The sequence below is a fragment of the Acomys russatus genome, chromosome 17 (genome assembly GCF_903995435.1).
Source record: "Acomys russatus chromosome 17, mAcoRus1.1, whole genome shotgun sequence".
Taxonomy (NCBI): domain Eukaryota; kingdom Metazoa; phylum Chordata; class Mammalia; order Rodentia; family Muridae; genus Acomys; species Acomys russatus.
The window spans coordinates 25375904-25394724 of NC_067153.1; the positions used below are offsets into that span (position 1 = coordinate 25375904).

At 46.2% G+C, this 18821-nt stretch overlaps 1 protein-coding gene across 1 annotated transcript; it reads left to right on the forward strand.

Annotated features, from left to right (window-relative positions):
* The first annotated feature begins 10029 nt into the window (after positions 1–10029).
* On the forward strand, positions 10030–18578 carry Klhl38 (kelch like family member 38). The gene is made up of 3 exons (XM_051159634.1): positions 10030–11479; positions 16922–17027; positions 18055–18578. The coding sequence occupies exons 1-3, from the start codon at positions 10031–10033 to the stop codon at positions 18342–18344; spliced, it is 1845 nt and encodes a 614-aa protein (XP_051015591.1). The 5' UTR covers position 10030; the 3' UTR covers positions 18345–18578.
* Positions 18579–18821: the final 243 nt, after the last annotated feature.

The window sequence follows — 18821 nt, forward strand, 5'->3', positions numbered from 1 at the left end:
AGTACTTACTCTGTTAGGATCAGAGCTGGTGATGCTCCAGTTTTCTGAAGTGGTCGTTCTGTGACTGCTAGAGAATTCTCTGACAACTGGAAAGCTCACATACTTATTCCATGGTGTCCTACACCAGCAGCCATAAACAGAGAACACTCCCCTGTTGTCACTTGGGTTGGGTTGAAGAAAATTCTGGATATGACCATAGGAACAATGTACAAATCTCCCAGGTGGAATAGCAGATTCCTGGTTTATAATTCCTGGTAATAATTGCAATTATTGCCACCAGTGTTGTGCAATGTCTCTGGACAAGTGTCAAAGCCCTGGGTGTGACAGAAAGTTTAAATAGCAGACTGTCCAACCTCCGGCTCATGTCTGAGAGTCCCTGCTTGTACTGGCCTGTCCGCTGGAGTGAAAACACAGAAGGTGCTTCCTGCTTCCTTATCCAAGACCCTGGGGACATTTGTCGAGTTTTCCTTGGAATGGAGGTTACCAAGCCAGCTATGTTTGGCTTTGTGCACTCTTCCTACCTTTTGATTATTCAGGTGTAGGAGAAGGTGAAGAGATGACAAGGCAAGCCTTTAGCTATCCCAGGGGAGCCTGAATCCCTGCAGGCTTCTGGGGAGTCAACCTCAAGAGCACTGTGTAAAGTTGGTGTTCTAGGACAGTTTTGTGTGTGTGTGTGTGTGTGTGTGTGTGTGTGTGTGTGTGTGTGTGTGTGTGTATACACTTTCCATTGTCCATAAAAAAATTATTTACAAGGAACAGTGAGTGTTCACCACACCCCAAAGCCTGTATCTGGGATCCATTGAATAATGACAAAGAAACTGCAGCTGGCTTGAGGAAACCATTAGGTGACCCAATCAGGCTTTGTCTCAAAGAAAAGAGGAGTTTTGAGTCTCTGAAAGTTAGTACAAGGAGAGTTCATTTCTTCTTTGTATGTACCCCTTGACTCAGAGACAAAACAACCACAGTAGTCTTAAAAGTGGCCAGTTAGTCTCCACTGTATGGAAGGAATCTCCAGAGGAAGTCAGATTTCTCTATCTCTCTGTCTCTCTGTCTCTGTCTCTGTGTCTCTGTCTCTGTCTCTGTCTCTCTCTCTGTCTCTCTCTCTGTCTCTCTCTCTCTCTCTCTCTCTCTCTCTCTCACACACACACACACACACACACACACACACACAAACACACACGGTCATACTGCACAAAATCTCTGTATCCTTTTAGACACTGTAATGCTCAAGCAAGCAACCAATATGAAAGACAGTAAGATTTATTCATGTCAGGTGAATCCGGGGAGCTCACCGGCTAGGCAGCATAGGGAAACTGGTAAGTTCCAGGTTCCGTGAAAGACTTTGTTCCCCTAAATAAGGTGAATAACAGGAAGTGCTCAATGTGAGAGCAGAAGCACACAAGTTCAGATCCCCAGTACTGATGTAAAATCCATGCATGATCACACCAGCCTGAACCCTGGTTAGGAGGCAGAGACAGATCGTAGCAGCTCACTAGCCAGCCAGCCTAGCTGAAACAACAAGGCTCAGTGAGAGACTCTGGGTCAAAAAACCAAAAAAATAAGGCAGAGTGGTATAGGAAGACACTGGGCATCCTCTTCTGGCATCCAAGTGCACACTCAGAGGAATGCACGCATATGCATATATGTTACACACACACACACACACACACACACACACAAAATAAATATTGCACAGATTAAAAATATTTAGGGTTCTACACAAAAATGGTCCCATCAACAACCAGGCATGGATGGAAGGAGGGCTTGGGAATTCCACTGAACTATTTGCTACTGACAGGTCCAGAGATGGGGGAAGTTGTGTAATACTAGTGAACCCATGAGGCTCCGATGGATAGTTCCAATGCAGTGCTCACACAGATGGCCTGGTTAAACTAAATGACTCAGCAAACAAAACCGAAACTCATGAACCTGGTAGGGACTGGTAGGGAAGGGGGGGGGGTTGCTAGAGATGGAAGGGATAAAGCTGTGAAGGGGCAAGCAGCCTGAACACACTACACACATGTATGCATGAAATTCAGAAAACAAAACTAATCAACCAAAAGTTGTTTGGGACCGTGTGATGCTTGTGAGAAATTGTATGTTTTCAGAACAAAAGAACAAGACACTGACGCTGGAACAGACCTGACAGGATTCATTCCTCTCAGCATGCTGGGCGCTGACATCCTGCATCCTTCATGCTCCAGCCCCAAGTGCTTCAGTTGTTGTTCCTCATCAGAACAAGACAGCTTTGAAGAAAGCTTCCAATCCCAATTGGTCCAGCATTTCAGACTGTCCCATACAGGACTTTTCGCAGCATTTAGGAACTGGACCACAAATGCTATCCCTAGCTTGTTTAACCATTTTCCCCAATTTTATTTGGGCCCCCAACAAAGGTATTATTTGTCCCAAATCAGCTGTCAGAAACCCCAAGAGAATGATGCCCCATTTCCCTTAAAGGGGGGTGTGTAGGTTGTTGGTTGCTTTCTTGGGCTATAGATGTTTATTTTCATTGGGAGTTGGTTATAAGTTACTATTGGTCTTATTCAGAAACAAAATGAGGTTGGAGTCAGGGATGTCTCTCTTTTCCTTTATCTTTCTTTCTTAGGTATGGAGAGAGGGGTTGAAAAGAAAGAAGGGGAAATATATAAATACATAGGGATGATAGGACAAAAAGTAGATTATTGAATCTACTCCTCAACTTAAGGCCTTAATTGTTACTCACAAATAAGGATATTTTTAATTCATTGGTATAGAAATTTGTATATTGATGTAAAATAAGTTTAATTTTGATATATTGGTATAGAATTCAAATTTAAGGTTATTCTTCACACATATTTTATATATGTATATATATATTCTTATAGGAGGAATTGTACCCATATAACTCAATTATAATACAAGATTTATTTCCAATACATTGAAAGTGCTATTGCAGGCTGTTTAAGATTGCAGGCTGTTAAGTAATACAAGTTAATTGTTAGTTGATCAACTCATTGTCATGTCAATTACTAGTCTATTTTTATGACAAGAATACACATCCTAGATTTAACAGATAGATATGATTCTATAGACAAATAAGGTAAAATAGTTAGATAAGGTCTTCAAAAACCTCAGAGACCTACAGAATATGGCATCTAAAGATATTCTTATTATGTTAAGGATTGACAATAAGACAGGTGAATTCCTGGCAACACCCAGCCTACCTCAAAGAAGATGATGAGCACCAAGGAACCTCCTTATGGAGATGGCTTCAAACATGGCAAACCAGCCACTGGACAAAATGTCCTCGTTTCTGCCACAGATAGAGTTCTGTCTAAAAATGGACAGGCTTGTATCCAGCAACATCAATGACCAAACGCTGCCAAGACAGGGTAAGCAAGTCCTCAATAGTTATTGCATCACAAATATGTCTATCATATATTGTGGGCCAGAAGGCTGAAGATGATGCTCCAAAGTTATAGGAAGTTGGGGGTGACTGTTCAGGCAGCAAACTGTCTCTGTCATTTTTTTTTTTTCATTTTGGAAGCTGCTAACTGCACTTCCTGTTTACTCAGGTAATTAATTTTATTTCTTCTCAAGTCTCTGATGGGATTGAAGATCAGATAATTTAGTTTTACAATTAAGCTTATTTTTTAGGGGTTAAGCTGTTTTAGGTCTAGATAGATGTTTTTAGGTTGATAGAGATGAGCTACGATAGATACTGATTTACATTCAGAATTTTAGAGTCACCAAGATAGAAAAGGTTGCCAAATACAAATAGCCAAAACACTATGAATGTAACATTTACATAATTCCTGATTGTTTTGTGGTTCTTCTTGCTGTATGTATTTTATTGTATATATGTGTAATAATATAAACATGTATGTAAAAAAGAAAAATAATTTAAAAAATTTAAAAGTGGTTTTGGAAAATTTTAGAGGTATAGTGAAAAATATAAACAGTCTACAGGGAGCAAAGTAAACAGTCTCTTGCATCAATCTATGCTAACAATTCCAAGGATGTGTTTGTGTGTGTGAGTTCTCCAATGGGGAGCCAGAACTCATGAGAGTGAGAGGTGACAGTGATGTGGGAAAAAGGAGAGTTGGGGGAAGGCTTCCTTTCAGAACACTCTGGGCTCTTGAATTATTTCTGTATCATCCCTACCAGACGCTATGAGGACAGAGTCCATCTCTGTCTCCCAAGTGTCTTCTGGATAGATGGATGGATGGATGGATGTACAGATGGACAGATGGACAGACAGGATGGATGGATGGATGGATGAATGGATGGATAATTGCACAATTCTTGGTTAGTCAGATTATTGGTCAATTCCCGTTTCCTCCAAGGCACCTAACCCTATTTTTAGGGTCAGAAAGTTCACCTCCCAGGCCACATCTCCTATGCAGGTCTTTCACCTTCAGTCTCATGAGAGTAAAGAGCCAAGTGGCAGGAAGGCGGGGTGCCTGCCTCGGTGTCTACCTTGCCACTGGGCAGCAGAGAGGCTAAGCAGCGCATTCCACCTTCTATTCACAGAGCTAAACCAGGAAGATGTATCCTTGCTCACGTTCGTTCTTCTTTGCTGCCTTAATGGAAGCCAGGCAAGCTGTCCTGTGGTGTAAAGGATATGTGAGGTCACACTTTGGTTTACAGGAAGAGTAGGTCCAGACTTCCGGGTTACAACAGCATCTACTAACAGTGCTGACATCATCTCTTGAGTCTTCTCTCCTTGCTTTCCATGGGGAGAAAATATGAAGATATTTTTGGCAGTGGGAGAGGGGCATGGAGAAAGAGTGGAGCTACTAAAAGAGTAATAATGGGGTCACAGGACAGTAGTCAGAGAAAACCGTGCATCAAGGAACAGATCCCCCTTTACCTATTGCTGTTAGTACAAAGTCTTTTTTTCAACTTGCCACAAGCTGGGAGGAAAAGAAATCACAGTAAGAGAGATACAGGCTCAGGCAGATACTACACACACAGTCATCCCTCAGGACCTGCTGGGGACCAGCAATCGCCACCAGTGCTCGGGTCCCTCAGACAGTTGTATAGATTTTGCACATAGCTTTTGAGACTCTTGGCACACACTTTGAATGCAGGTGCACTTGTTCCTCGGTGTTCTAGCTGCAGGTTGCTGACCCACAGGATGGAACCTGGACCTGTGGAGGGCTGGCATCACACAGCAAGGCGGATTCCATACTGCTGCTCTTATGGATCCAGCTGCCCAAAAACTCTTGTGTCTGATCACCACATCTCTCCTCCATTTGCCCTCAGTGGGACCAGGAAGTGCCCTAATACTGGTTGGGAGCACTATTCCAGTAAGAGGAGCTAATGTGGATGTCTTCATATGCAGTATGTCTTTGAGGCATAGGTCTTTGAAGCCACTGCCACAGGGTTCTCTAAAAACAGGTAGGGTACACACCCAGAGGGCACATATGTGTGTGTGTGCATATGTATATACATGCATGTATGTGCATCGCCCTGTGGTCACGTGTGTACATGTGTGCACTTGCTAGGTGGCTGCTTGGTCCTAGTAGTCAAGCCTACTGCTGACACACTGGTCTACCCTTCCTGCAAGAATCCAGTCCCTGCACACACAGATGAGGAAGAAAGGTCTCCAGAGTCAGTACAGAACTCTACCGGGAAACCAAGGCTTCCTAGATTAACTTAGAAGGCCAACATTATAAAAGGCACTGGCTGACATTCTGCTCTGTAACTGGCTTCAGGCCAGAGGTGATCCAGAACTCTGATGAGGCCTCAGCACCGAGGCTCAGCCTTTGACAGTCCCTTTCTAGACCTCATCTTACAGAAGACACCTGGGGCACAAACCAGGGTGGGGCAGCTGGAAGGCTCAGGGCTCATGCCGTAAGGCCAGATGGGAAACGTATACAGAGATTTGTGACTTTGCCCAAGGACATGTAGCCAGTTCATGACAGAGCTCTGAGTAAATTCCAGGAGCCTCAAAGGCTGAGTCTCTAGAGGATTAGGAACACATCAGCCTACCGCTCAGGACCAAAGCAGACAGCTGAAATGAACAGGAAACCAATGTAGACCCTGCAAACCAGACACCGTAATCTGTCAACCTCTGATGAGATCACCTTGAGAGCAATAAGATAACATTAACGAGGCCAGCTACATTGCTAGCACTTCACACGCCTTACTGGTGTGAAACAGGGATGCCGAGCCCCATTTATTTAACACATGGGAAGTCAAGGATGAAAGAGCATTAATACTTTGCCCAAGATTGCATAGATACCAAGAGAAGAACCCGAAGACTGTCCTCAGCCATCTTGCTTCCAAAATCCAGGCCTTGATTCGTTGTGACGCTGGCTTTCCTCAAAAGGAAGGACATAGAGCTGGGTGTCCTCATTTATTTTGGGTCACCATATGCTCAAACTCTAAACTAAGATATCTTCTTAAGGAAATTTAAGACAAAAAGGAAAAAAATCGTCAAGCAAGATAGTGATGTGTGAACAAGCTGTCTGAGATTACTCGTAGGTGGGGAAGACACTTGGATTGGTCTCCTGGGTGTGCGTGCGTGTGCGCGCGCGCACGCACGCACGCACGCACGCACGCACGCACAGTATGTGTTAAACAGCTCCACTCAGTGTCTTTCCCTGAATTCTATTTCAGGCCAAAAGAATGGCACCCCCTTTATTCTAAGTGTTAGAAACGTAAAGATTTATTGAAGCTGGTCAGACACTATCCATATACATCCATGCTCACCCTAACATTTTGACAGGTTTGGCGCTGGAAAGGCCAACTAATTAGGAGAGGGAGGAGAAATCCAAGGAGCATTTTAGGGGCCAGTGGTAAGTCAATTCACTCTGTCCTTTGTCCTCAAAACATCCTCAGCTCGCTCACCAGCTGGAAGAACCACGATACAGGCATTCAAATCCCCGCCCCCCCCGCAAAGTTGTGCTTCTTTTGTTCCTAGCTCCCAAAGACCAAACTTTGGTCTTTAGGCTATACTCAGCTCTCACTCTATTATGCAAAGCAATTATTTGACTTTTCAGTTCATCATATTATTGACATTATTGGATTTGATTCACGTAAGGGACATCAGAGTCGCATTGCTATCTGCACACAAGCTGCAAGTGGTAACCCTGGTCTTCCTTCAAGGCAGATGGGACCAGCCCCCCCCCCCCCCCCCGAGGCTTCCATCTCCCCCATTCTCTGTTCTGTTTCTGTCCAGTTCAGGAACTTAACAGAACCCACTCACTAGATGCCAGAGGGGGAGCGGGGCGGAGAATGAAGCTTTCTGCATTCAGATGCTCCACGCTGACAGGAGTGGCACAGTGGGCCAGCAGACATCTGTGGAGTCTGAGGCACAGCCTGTTCCAAGGTGCAGAGGACATGGGGACAGGGCAGAAGGGCGAGGAAAAGCAGAGAAGAGGCTTTCAGAAGAATCTGGCACATGGACTACATTTTGAAGGATGAGTGGGGGCAGTGAAAACAGAAGACGGGCCAAACGAAGAATGCACATAAAAGCGCAGAGTACAGAACAGAGGGCATCGGGCCCCTGTTAGAGATCTAACTACTCACCCCTGTCAGGAAAGGCCAGCATCCCTGGCCACTGCCCTCAGCTCCAATCTCTGTTCTTGACTGTATCTCCTGGATCCCTGACCCCTTTGTCACAGGCTCTCTGCTACCACCTATGTCTGCCTCTGGGTCCCTGGGCCCAATGCCATGCTTCGGGTGTAGGTTTTGTCCTTGATCACCTGGAGTTTTGTGGGGTAGACTTATAGCTATGAATGGGAACACTCCTTCCACCATGCCCTGAGTACCCTAATAGCCAGGCCAGTCCTAACTCCTCACGAGAGACGCTAACAGATATGCGCATGGAGCTATACGTTGTCTGCTGAAGCAAGTATAAAAACACATAGGAGGGAGACGTAGTTCTGGGACCTGACTCCTGCTAAGAAGCACTCATGACATGGGAGCCAGTGGAGGTGTGGCGAGCCTGGCAGGTCCTGACTTGTCTTCCCAGGGGTTACTCTGTGTCAACAAGGTAGTAATGGTGGAAGGACTAGAAACACAGGCTAAGACAAGCATGAGAGGCTGTTACAAAAGTCTGAGCAAGGTGGGAACAGGAAGCTGGGCCTCTATTCCACCCATGGCTAGAGGAATAACAGACACCAGTGAAGAAGGGAGTGACACACACCTGCCCGCCTCCAACCCTTCCAGTGATGTGACACTGCCCCCTGCCCATCACCTTCATCACCACCAGTATTTTCTTTCTCTTTCTTCTTTTCTTCCTCTTCTTCCTACCTGTTTTCCCTCCATATTGCCTTTTCTTCCTCCCTCTCCTCCTTTCTCCCTCCTGCTCCTCTTCCTCTACCCTCCATCCCTTTCTGTCTACCTCCAACTTGCCTTCTCTCCCTCTCTCTCCCTCCATCCCTTCCTCCACCATCTCTCTTCCGCCATCTCTCTTCCTCCTCCATGTCACCTTTCCCATTTTCTCTTCCTCTTCCCTTCTTCCTGCTTGCTTTCTCTATCCCTTCCTTCTTCTCTCCTCTTCACTCACCTCTATACTTTCTCCTCCTCACCCTATCCTTCACTGTTCTCCTTCTCCCTGGATCAATGTGCCTTGCCTCTTGCATCTAACTCATTTCTATCCAGTGAGAAGAGACAGAGAAGAAAGCCTGAGGTCAAAGAAAGACCAGCTGAAGAGCAGTTAGCAGGTTTCCAGAGGGACAGACAAACACACAGTTATTACAAGTCAGAACATACATACATACAGAGAGAGAGAGAGACAGAGACAGAGACAGAGACAGAGAGAGAGAGACCATAGCAACAGAAGACTCAATTAGATCGGGACTTTCTGAAGTCTAGAAACTCCAGAATGCTTAACAACTATTTAAAAAACAAATGAACAAACAAACAAAAACAGCCTTTCCTCTGGATTCCTTTGCCTTGAGAGCCGAGAAGGGAAACCACAGCCCTCACAGCAATCCTGCCAGGCAGGAGGTACTGGACGGACACCTACTGAATAGCACCCAGGGTTCTGTCCGTTCTCCGCCTATGACCACCTGTCACCTCCACTGTGACCCAGAGCTGTCCCCAGTGTGTCTGTATAGGTCACAACAACCTGTTTACAGACATCTAGTGTCCCCAGGCAGTCTCAGGACAAGGGACTCGGGAGGCATCCAACTGGGCAGCAAAGCCTTGGTCAGAGAATTCATTCCTCCCTTTCTATTTATGCCGATGTAAACACTCGCCAAGGAAACAAGGCATGTGGGCATGCGCGGCCCTGCAGGCCCTCGGGTGGCTGCGAAAGGCAACTGGAAAGTCACATGTCATAACATTGGAAAGTACATATGCAGCTATTCTTAGCCTTGGAATGTATACACTGTCTGCCTGCCCAGAAGCCCTTGCACAGAGCTCTAGAAGCTGTGAAAGTGCCTGCAGCATAAACAAACCCTGAAGTCTCCTAGGATAGAGAATTCACCAAAGGAAAGGCCTGGACTTTGTGGTTCTATTCCAAGCCTAAGGTAGAAATCTTCTGAGAGGACGAGACAGACTCAGCAAGCATCTGTGGATGTCACCACACCAAAACAAGGTAAGTGTCCCTAACACAGCATCCCTCAGCAGGCAGACTGGCTGTGTCACCAATAAATCACAAAAGGTGCTTGGTCTTCGCTCTCTGTTAATTACATCCAAAGACTACGCAGTCTTCTATCCGCATCTTGCGACGGCCCACTGTGATCCCTCACTTCTGTCTACTGACCAGAAGACCACACCCCCCAGAATGCCAGCCTCCGGGAATAACAAGGCCCCAGAAAGATTCGGAGATAAATTAACTGACACATGTGTTGAGGATCTGGACAAAGGCGTAATTTCTTGTCAGATGCATGGAGTGTTCTCAGGTGTCAGGCTAACGTGTGAGTTCCCCGCTACCTATCCGCTTTGGTTGGAAGATGCCTCAGTGTAGCTCGAGATGTGATGTGCCTTTTATCTCTGAGGATGACCGTGGCCTAAAGTAGATCACTCTGTGGCAGAGGGTGAAGGTGCTCTACGGCCTGTGCTTCCAGCAACTTGGGAAACATAGCAGTGAATGAGGCTCGGAGCCTGCACAGCTAACCCCCCGTCCAGTACGCTCTGTGAGAAAGCCTTGACCTTGCTTCCATTTGAGGCTTCCCTCTTTCTTTGTAGGATGGATGAGGAGTTGCCAGATGGGGTTGTCTTCAAAGACCACGACTTCTCCTCAGACTTGTTGAGACAGCTCAACAGCTTAAGGCAAAGCAAGATTCTGACAGATGTGAACATCTGCTGTGGGGCCCAGGAGGTCCCTTGCCACCGCAACGTCCTGGCCTCCAGCAGCCCCTACTTCAAGGCCATGTTCTGCAGCCACTTCCGGGAGAGCAGAGAGGCCAAAGTGCAGCTGAAAGGCATCAACTCCGCAACTCTGGAGCAGGTCATCACGTATGTGTACACGGGAGAGGTGCACATCTCAGCCGCCAGCGTCCTCCCGCTGATGGAGGCAGCTGCCATGCTGCAGTATCCACGGCTGTTTGAGGCCTGTTCCTCATACCTGCAGAGCCAGTTGGCTCCCAGCAACTGCCTGGGCCTGGTCAGGCTTGCGGAAATCTTAAGCTGTGAGAGCCTTAAGAAGAAAGCCAGGGAAGTGGCCCTGACTTACTTCCCAGAGGTGGCGGCATCAGCCGACATGAAGGAGCTCTGTGCCGTGGAGCTGAGAGACTACCTGGGAGATGACCGGCTCTGTGGAGAGGAGGAGAAGGTGTTTGAGGCCCTCATGGCTTGGGTCAAGCATGACCTCAGGGCCCGGTGGAAGTACCTGCAGGAACTGCTGCAGCAGGTCCGCTTACAGTATATTCACCCTGCTTTCTTCCACCACTTTATGGCCAATGATGCCCTCCTCCAGTCCTCACCCGCGTGCCAGGCCATCCTGGAGACGGCCAGAAAGCAGATATTCTCTTTGTATGGTCCCAGTGCCCAGGACTGCAAACTCGTCTGGCACAGCCCCCCACGGAGCTCCTATCAAGACTTCCTCCTCCTCCTGGGGGGACGGAAAGACAGCCAGCAGACCACCAGGGACGTCTTGCTCTACAATATACAGACCGGCCAGTGGCAGAGCCTAGCCAGACTCCCCACGCGATTGTACAAGGCCTCGGCGGTCACCTTGCACCGCAGTGTCTATGTGCTCGGGGGCATGGCTGTTAGTGAGGGGAAGAGTCTCATCAGCCGCAGTGTTTATATCTTCTCTCTGAAGCTCAACCAGTGGAGGCTGGGGGAGCCCATGCTGGCAGCCCGCTACTCCCACAGGAGCGCTGCCCACAGGAACTTCATCTTCTCCATTGGGGGCACAGGAGAAGGGCAGGAGCTGCTGGGCTCCATGGAGAGGTACGACAGCATCTGCGAAGTGTGGGAGAGCGTGGCCAGCATGCCAATGGCCGTGCTCCACCCTGCCGTTGCGGTGAAGGACCAAAGGCTCTACCTCTTTGGGGGTGAGGACATCATGCAGAACCCTGTGCGCCTTATCCAGGTAATCAGCTGGTCCTTCTCGTCATGTTAGTAGCAAGTGTGTTTGCACACACGCACACACACACACACACACACACACATACTAATAAACACACCTAATATAATGCCATATACAAATACCTGTGTCTTTAGTCATATGACTGTACATTCACATGCATGTATGTAATAGCATAAGCATGTACACATATACACACATAAACATATACATATATACTCACATAGGCCAATGCACATATATGATGGCATATACATATGTGTGCAAGTATTCAGTCATGTGTGCATTCATTCACATGAACATATATAACAGCATAAACATGCATACATATACATATATGCACACAAATTATATGACATACTCATATATGCATGTACACATATATAATGGTAGATAGATGCAGACATATACACATGCATATACAATGACAAACATGTGCACACATGTATATATATGCATTTATGTGTATATTCATATTTCTCATGGCATATAGATGTGCATATATATACCTGTATACATATGTATACATACAGATACATAATGGAATATACACGTGTGCACATATGCAGGCATGCACTCATGTGTGCATATATATGCTATATTAAATGGTATACACACATGCCCACATGTGCACATATGTGTATTATTAACATGCCATGTGCACACATAAACACACATATATGTAAAAATGTGTGCACATATGAGAGCAAATACATGTATGCTTGTGTGTGTGCATGTGTGCATATACACAATATGCACACATACATACACATAGGCATGCACAAAGCATGCAAATACACATGCATAAATTTGTCTTTGCAGAGAATTAAAAGAAGAAACTTTTCAGTGTTTTTTTTTTTTTTTTTACTTATGAATTCTTTTTGTGAGACTAAAGTGAAGTTATGTCAAATGCACTCCCATGCACAAAGACTTTGTTTCCGCTTGAAGGAAAAGTAAGCGAAAAGTTCAGGCTGAAATACATTAAAAACAAGACAGCAAAGTCCTATTGGATGTTAGTGGTACCCCTAACCAGTATCAGTATGTCTTCAGAAGAAGACTCAAGCCTTCCCCCAACAGATTCCCTGGAGCCTGGCCTTGGACCTGCTGAATCCAAGTCTCTTAGCGCGGGATCCTGGCACCTGTGCTTTACAAAAGTCTCCAGGAGGCCCCAAAGCACAGTGAGGTCTGGAAACCCGTGTCTTAAGTGACAGAAGAAATTCAGGTCACTGACACAGTCTCTGGGCAGTATTTGATAAAGGCTACCTTCAGGATATCAAGAGTTACCCAGCTTCACGCAAGCTTGTAACGACTGCTCCACAGGTGGTAAGCTTCTCTTCACTCTATAGAAAGACCCTGAGGGCTGGACTCTGTTCGTCCGTACACTTTATAGTGATCATTGGCCACTGTAATGGCCACAGACCTGGGAGGAAACGGAAAGTTAAATTTAATCTCCAAGGAGCTTACAGGGCAGTTGTTATTCAGAAGCTGAAGATAAGGGTCTCTGCGAGCTCAGGGTTGTCCAGAATGGGACTAGAGGGAGTCACACCTAGTGTGAGGGTCCAAAGGACTTCGAAGAGAACTCTGTACTTGGCTTTAGCCGATTTGAGCACAGCAGTAAAGAATGAGAGCTGACAGATAAGAAAGACGGCTGAAAGAGGAGAGAAAAGTCTGTGTGGATGCTGAGATGCTGAAAAGAGCATATAAGTGAGGGCCTGACTGGAGCCAAGAACCTCCTGACAGCTGAAGAAGTCAGTGATCCTGGGGAAAGGTCCTTTGTACAAAGGCCCAGAGCAAAAAAGGAGACACAGCCCACTGCCTGGGTCGCCGAGAGCGTGACATGTGGTTGTGGACACTAGCTGGGGGACAGAACAGGTGTTAGCCCCCGTATAATCTTCATCACCCCCTTCCCACGCTTCCCCAGCAACATCCTCCACCCAGATGCTACCTTCAAGCCCCTCCCACCAAAATTCTGGAACTTTCCAGAAGGGCTGGTGGAGATGAAGCTGTTACAACTGGACTTCGTAACTCTTGTCAAGAAACATGGGATGGTATCCTGAGAGTATGGGGCACAGAGGCCTTCAGAGTGTTTCGTGTGGGGTGAGGAAGCAATCAGAGCTGCATTTTAGCTCCCTCTCTGCTTGTTGAGAAGGGATTGGAGGAGATCCAGGCAGGAGAGCTGGGAGATTCTCCCAGAAGTCCAGGCAAAGTGTGAGGATGGCTTAGGCTCTATCAGCGCCGCCACTGGAGGTTGCTTTCTCACCTTCTGTCTTGCAGCCCAGACTCCCGTGCCCATCTTTGAAGAATCTTACTTCAAAGACATACAGGTTCTCAGTTGGATGTTGGCTTAAGCTGGGAGAGACTCCACGCTAATCCTCAAAAGAGATGCATGCAACAGAGCACTTTGATGGAAAGCTACAACCCTTCCCACCACCGCTCTGCCTGCTTTTCTGAATAGAATCAACAAACATGCTGGTGACTTCACACCACAAAACCATCACAGGCTTCCTAAGAATAAGACGCAAAACTAAAACAAATCCAAACAAACACCAGCTTGTGAGTGAGCCTTTCGTGGTGCAGCTAAGGAAAGCCAGGAATAGGTATTTTTATCAGTTTGCGTGCATTTCGTTCCTGCTTCGCATTAGCTTCGAAGTGGATGTCCTACTCACTAAAACGGAGTTTAAAATGAATGCCAAGAGTTCCTCGATGGAGCAGGTTGGGTGTTCAGGCAGAGGCGGAGTTTTCTCCATCCAATGCGTGTGTTCTTTCCAGCGCTGTCTTTTTTTTTTTTTTTTTTTTAATTTATTCTTGTTACATCTCAATGGTTATCCCATCCCTTGTATCCTTCCATTCTTCCCTCCCTCCCATTTTCCCCTTATTCCCCTCCCCTATGACTGTTCCTGAGGGGGATTACCTCCCCCTGTATATGCTCATAGGGTATCAAGTCTCTTCTCGGTAACCTACTGTCCTTCCTCTGAGTGCCACCAGGTCTCCCCCTCCAAGGGACATGGTCAAATGTGAGCCATGCCAGTGCTGTCTTTCAATGGTGCACTGGACAAGGTGGGTGTGCACGGTCCCTTTGTACCTGGCCTTTGCTCTGTCTCCGCTGCTGGATGGCAATACGAATTTCATGCTATACTATGAGGGAGTATCACTTGCTCCCTTTGCTCCCTTGCCTCAGCCTCTCTGGGGTACTGTGAGGATGGATGGAGAGATGATAAATGTGTCCTTGAAACCAAACGCAAAGCTAAGAGAGCTGAAGGCCAGGGGAGAGATCACTCACTGGAGTTGAATGCAACCAGTGTTTGCTTTTTTTTGCGAGGATCTCAGTTCTCAAGGGGTGTGTTGTTGGTGTGTTTTCAGGTGAAGCAACGGGGCTTCCCAACCATTGTGACCATTCTCAGGCTCCTCCAGGCTTCAACAAGAAGAAGGACTGATATGGATCCCAAGGGGATCTTGGTCTCAAAAACATCCATCAGAAGACTGTAACAGGGATGGTTTAATATGTAAAGAAACTTGCCATGAAAGCCTCGTGAACTGAGTTTGACGCTCACCCAGCCCCCAGAACCCATGTAAAAATGGAAGGAGAGAATACAGACTCCATAAAGTTGATCTCTGACCTCCACACACATGTCATGGCACGAGTGTGCACACATATACACATGCGCAACACAATAATGTTTAAACTATCAGGAAAGGCTGTATGTACTCCCTCAACAGGTCCATGACATTGCACTCTGGATTGAACCAGAAACTACCATTTCCACTCAGTCTAGCTGTGTAGCCTTGAGCAAGTCACTGAGCTCAGGCCTCAATAATGAGGAAGAAGCAGCAGCTGTCTGACAAAATGTTTGTGGGTGTCAAATTATTCATGCTATGTATTTACTTATGTTTAAAGATGTATTTGGTTTTATGTATATGGGTGTTTTGCCTACATACATATCAGTGTGTGCATATATATACCACACACACACACACACACACACACACACACACACACACACACACGCACACACACGCATTTGTGCATACAGTGAGAACGTCTGATTCTCTGGAACTAGAATTAAAGACACCATGTTGAGTTGCTTAGAATTGAACCCAGATCTTCTGGAAGAGCAGACAGGTCTCTTCACCACTGAGCCAGCTTTCCAGCCCCTATTTGTTATTTTAAAAGCAAAGTCTCTTATATTTTTGGTTGTGAGCCTCGTCTTTAATGGCTGAGCCATCTCTCCAGCCTAAAAAGCAAAGTCTCATGTAGCCCAGGCAGACCTTGAACTCCCTCTATAGCCAAGGATGACCTTGGCCTTCTGATCCTCCTACCTCCACCTCTTGGTTGCTAGGGTTACAGGCGGCACTAACCACACCCTGTTTATGTACACAGGCCTTCATACATGCCGTGCAAGTACTCTATCGACCGCCTTACATGATCACTTCCAAATTTTTTATCTAATGGTACGATTAAGGTCTTTCATAAAGTCAGAAATTATATTTTATATGGAAAAAAGGTTTTCAACAATTACTATGTCATTTTTCTCTGTGAACAAATACTTTTGTTCCTTTTCTGATGTGGAGTCATTCCTTTATTTCTTGTGCTGAATTTTGCCTATTACTAATTAACTTACTTTTCATATTTGAATTTTAAACCTAGGAAAGCAACGGAAGAGGGAATCCTGATTTGATCCACATTTCAGAGTATGGCTAACAAGCCAGGCTTCTCTGATTCATTGTCTTCTCTTGTTTCTCGTCTTTCCCCAAAAGGCATAAACTGTTCCAAAGCCTTCCTTACATGGCCTCAAACTTATTCTTGGTGTTCTTAGCCTCTCAGCTACACAGGAACATTTAGAAATATAAACATGAGCTAGAAATACAAATTATAGGAAAAATAATTGGTTTACTAAATACCCAAGTTGCTTCATGTCTCATTAGAAGAATAAACTATCCCAACAAGGTAAGTGAAATGCCTACCCCAATGTAGAGCTCTCGGTCCATTCAGTGGAAATACGGTCATTGGTCTCACGGGGTCACATGACTAGCTTCTAGTACGTTCTTTTTTCTGCCAGCCATAATTCATTTACTGATAGTAATTACCTACACTTTAAAACATGAAAAGAAATAGAAAAAATTATTTCTAACTCACCCTCTAAATGACTACTTGAGCCATGAGACGGCTCAGCGGGTAAAAGCTCTTGTCACCAAGACTGATGACCTGCGTTAAAACCCTGGGCACTCCCATGGTGGAAGAGGAGAACCGAAACACAAAAGCTACGCTCTGACCTCCATATTTGAGCTGAGACATCTACAACACACACACACACACACACACACACACACACACACACACACACACACACACACACACACACACGTCAAATGTAATAAACAACAGCCTCTTTTCTCTTTTCAAGAAGTTAACTTTAAATTTTATTACTATGATCGTGTCTCCCGCTTTAGGTTTACCACATTTCCAGAAACACGTGGTACAAAATGGAGACAAGAATGATCAAGAATGTGTGTGCCCCTGCAGTGGTGCTGGGGGAAAGAATTGTCATTGTGGGAGGTGAGTTAACAGAGGACAGCTGGCTGAGAACAGACTTGGCAGGTCCTAAGGGAAAATGGTTACTGACAGCCAAGTGTTCCTCTACGAGTGGGTCTCTTTGAAAGCACACCCATGCTCTGAGGACAGTGCAGAAAGCCCCACAAGGCTATTCACCTGGAAGCTTCTCCCTATATCTCTGTATAAACAAGAGACAAAGTGGTAACCATTCTGCAGAGCCGTTGCCATAATAAAGTGTGTAACGTGGCTAAGGCCCTCGGGATTGTTCCAGGCACACAGTGAAGGAAAGATTTTGGCTGCTATTAATACTAGGTAGGTGCGGTGGCTCACACCTATGACTTGAGACAGAAGGACTGTCACTAGTTTGAAGCTAGTCTGGGGCTACATAGTGAGTTCCAGATCAGACTAGACAACAGTGTGTAACCCTGGCTCAAAACAATAATAATAATATAATATTGTTGTTGTTGTTATTATTACTGGTATAAGTAATCATCATAATGATGATGACACTACCAAGAGCAACAAGAACAATGGCCACCAATGCATCATTTCTCTGTAAATGCATAATATATTATGGTTTAAGAGGACTGGTGTAGGGAATCAATGAGACCTGGGCTCAAAATCCCAATACTGCCACTAAATGGCTACATGCTTTTTTGCAAGCTATTCATCTTTCTATGTCTTGGTTTACCTGTCAGTAAAATAGGGACCCTCAAAGTAGCTGCCCAATAGCCTGGCTTCCTTGACTGGCTATGGCTCTCGGATAACGTGGGAGACATGAAATGCCAACGAGGCTAAGGAAGCTGCTGGAAGGCAGAACCTGCCCTTACTCTACAAATGACTTACATGTTGCCTAAATTGGGGCCAGGCCCAGCTCTGTCACATGCCAGGCAGCTGCAGGGTACCTGAACATCCATGCTTCAGCTCAGAGTTTCAGCGCGGTGTGGGTGGGCCGGAAGCAGAAGCATCAACCACGGACCCGTGGCCCAGGTGAGCAGCCCACAGTTGTTTGTGTTATCGGATTTTCCAGGTTACACAAGGAGGATTCTTGCTTATGACCCTCAGTCTAACAAGTTTGTCAAATGTGCGGACATGAAAGACCGAAGGATGCACCATGGGGCCACAGTGATGGGGGACAAGCTGTACGTCACAGGTGGACGGTGGCTGACCACAGACTGCAGCATCGAAGACTCGGCTTCCTTTGACTGCTACGACCCTGAGACAGACACCTGGACGTCCCAGGGACAGCTACCTCACAAACTCTTTGACCATGCCTGCCTGACTCTCCAGTGCATACCCCACATGGCCAGCCTCTCATGAGAGCCATGGGAACCATCTCGGTCAAAATGCTGTGTGGGGTGAGAGGCTGCAACCCAGCTCTGGTAGGGCCTAGAGCAGAGAAAGTCAAAACTACCACTTCTACAGAGTAGTCTTGTTCTTAATGCCAGCGGGTGCTTTTGAAAATTTCATCCCTACCTCTGAACCAATGCCAGACACTACACTATTCTAACTGGATAGATCTGGATCACATCCCTCTTGGTGGGAGAAGTGAGGTTAACTATACTTGATTGGCAGCCCAAACTTCCTCTGGGAAACCTGGATGGACGGACACACACACACACACACACACACACACACACACACACACCTACCCAGGTCACCCTTAACATCCAGAATGAGAGGGCTGAAGGACCCAAGAGGACCCTTAGAATCACTCAGGCCAGGTGCCCACATGTGAAACTGGCTGTGACTGCTCCCCTACATGCTATGAACATAGCACATTGAACTTAGGCTTGG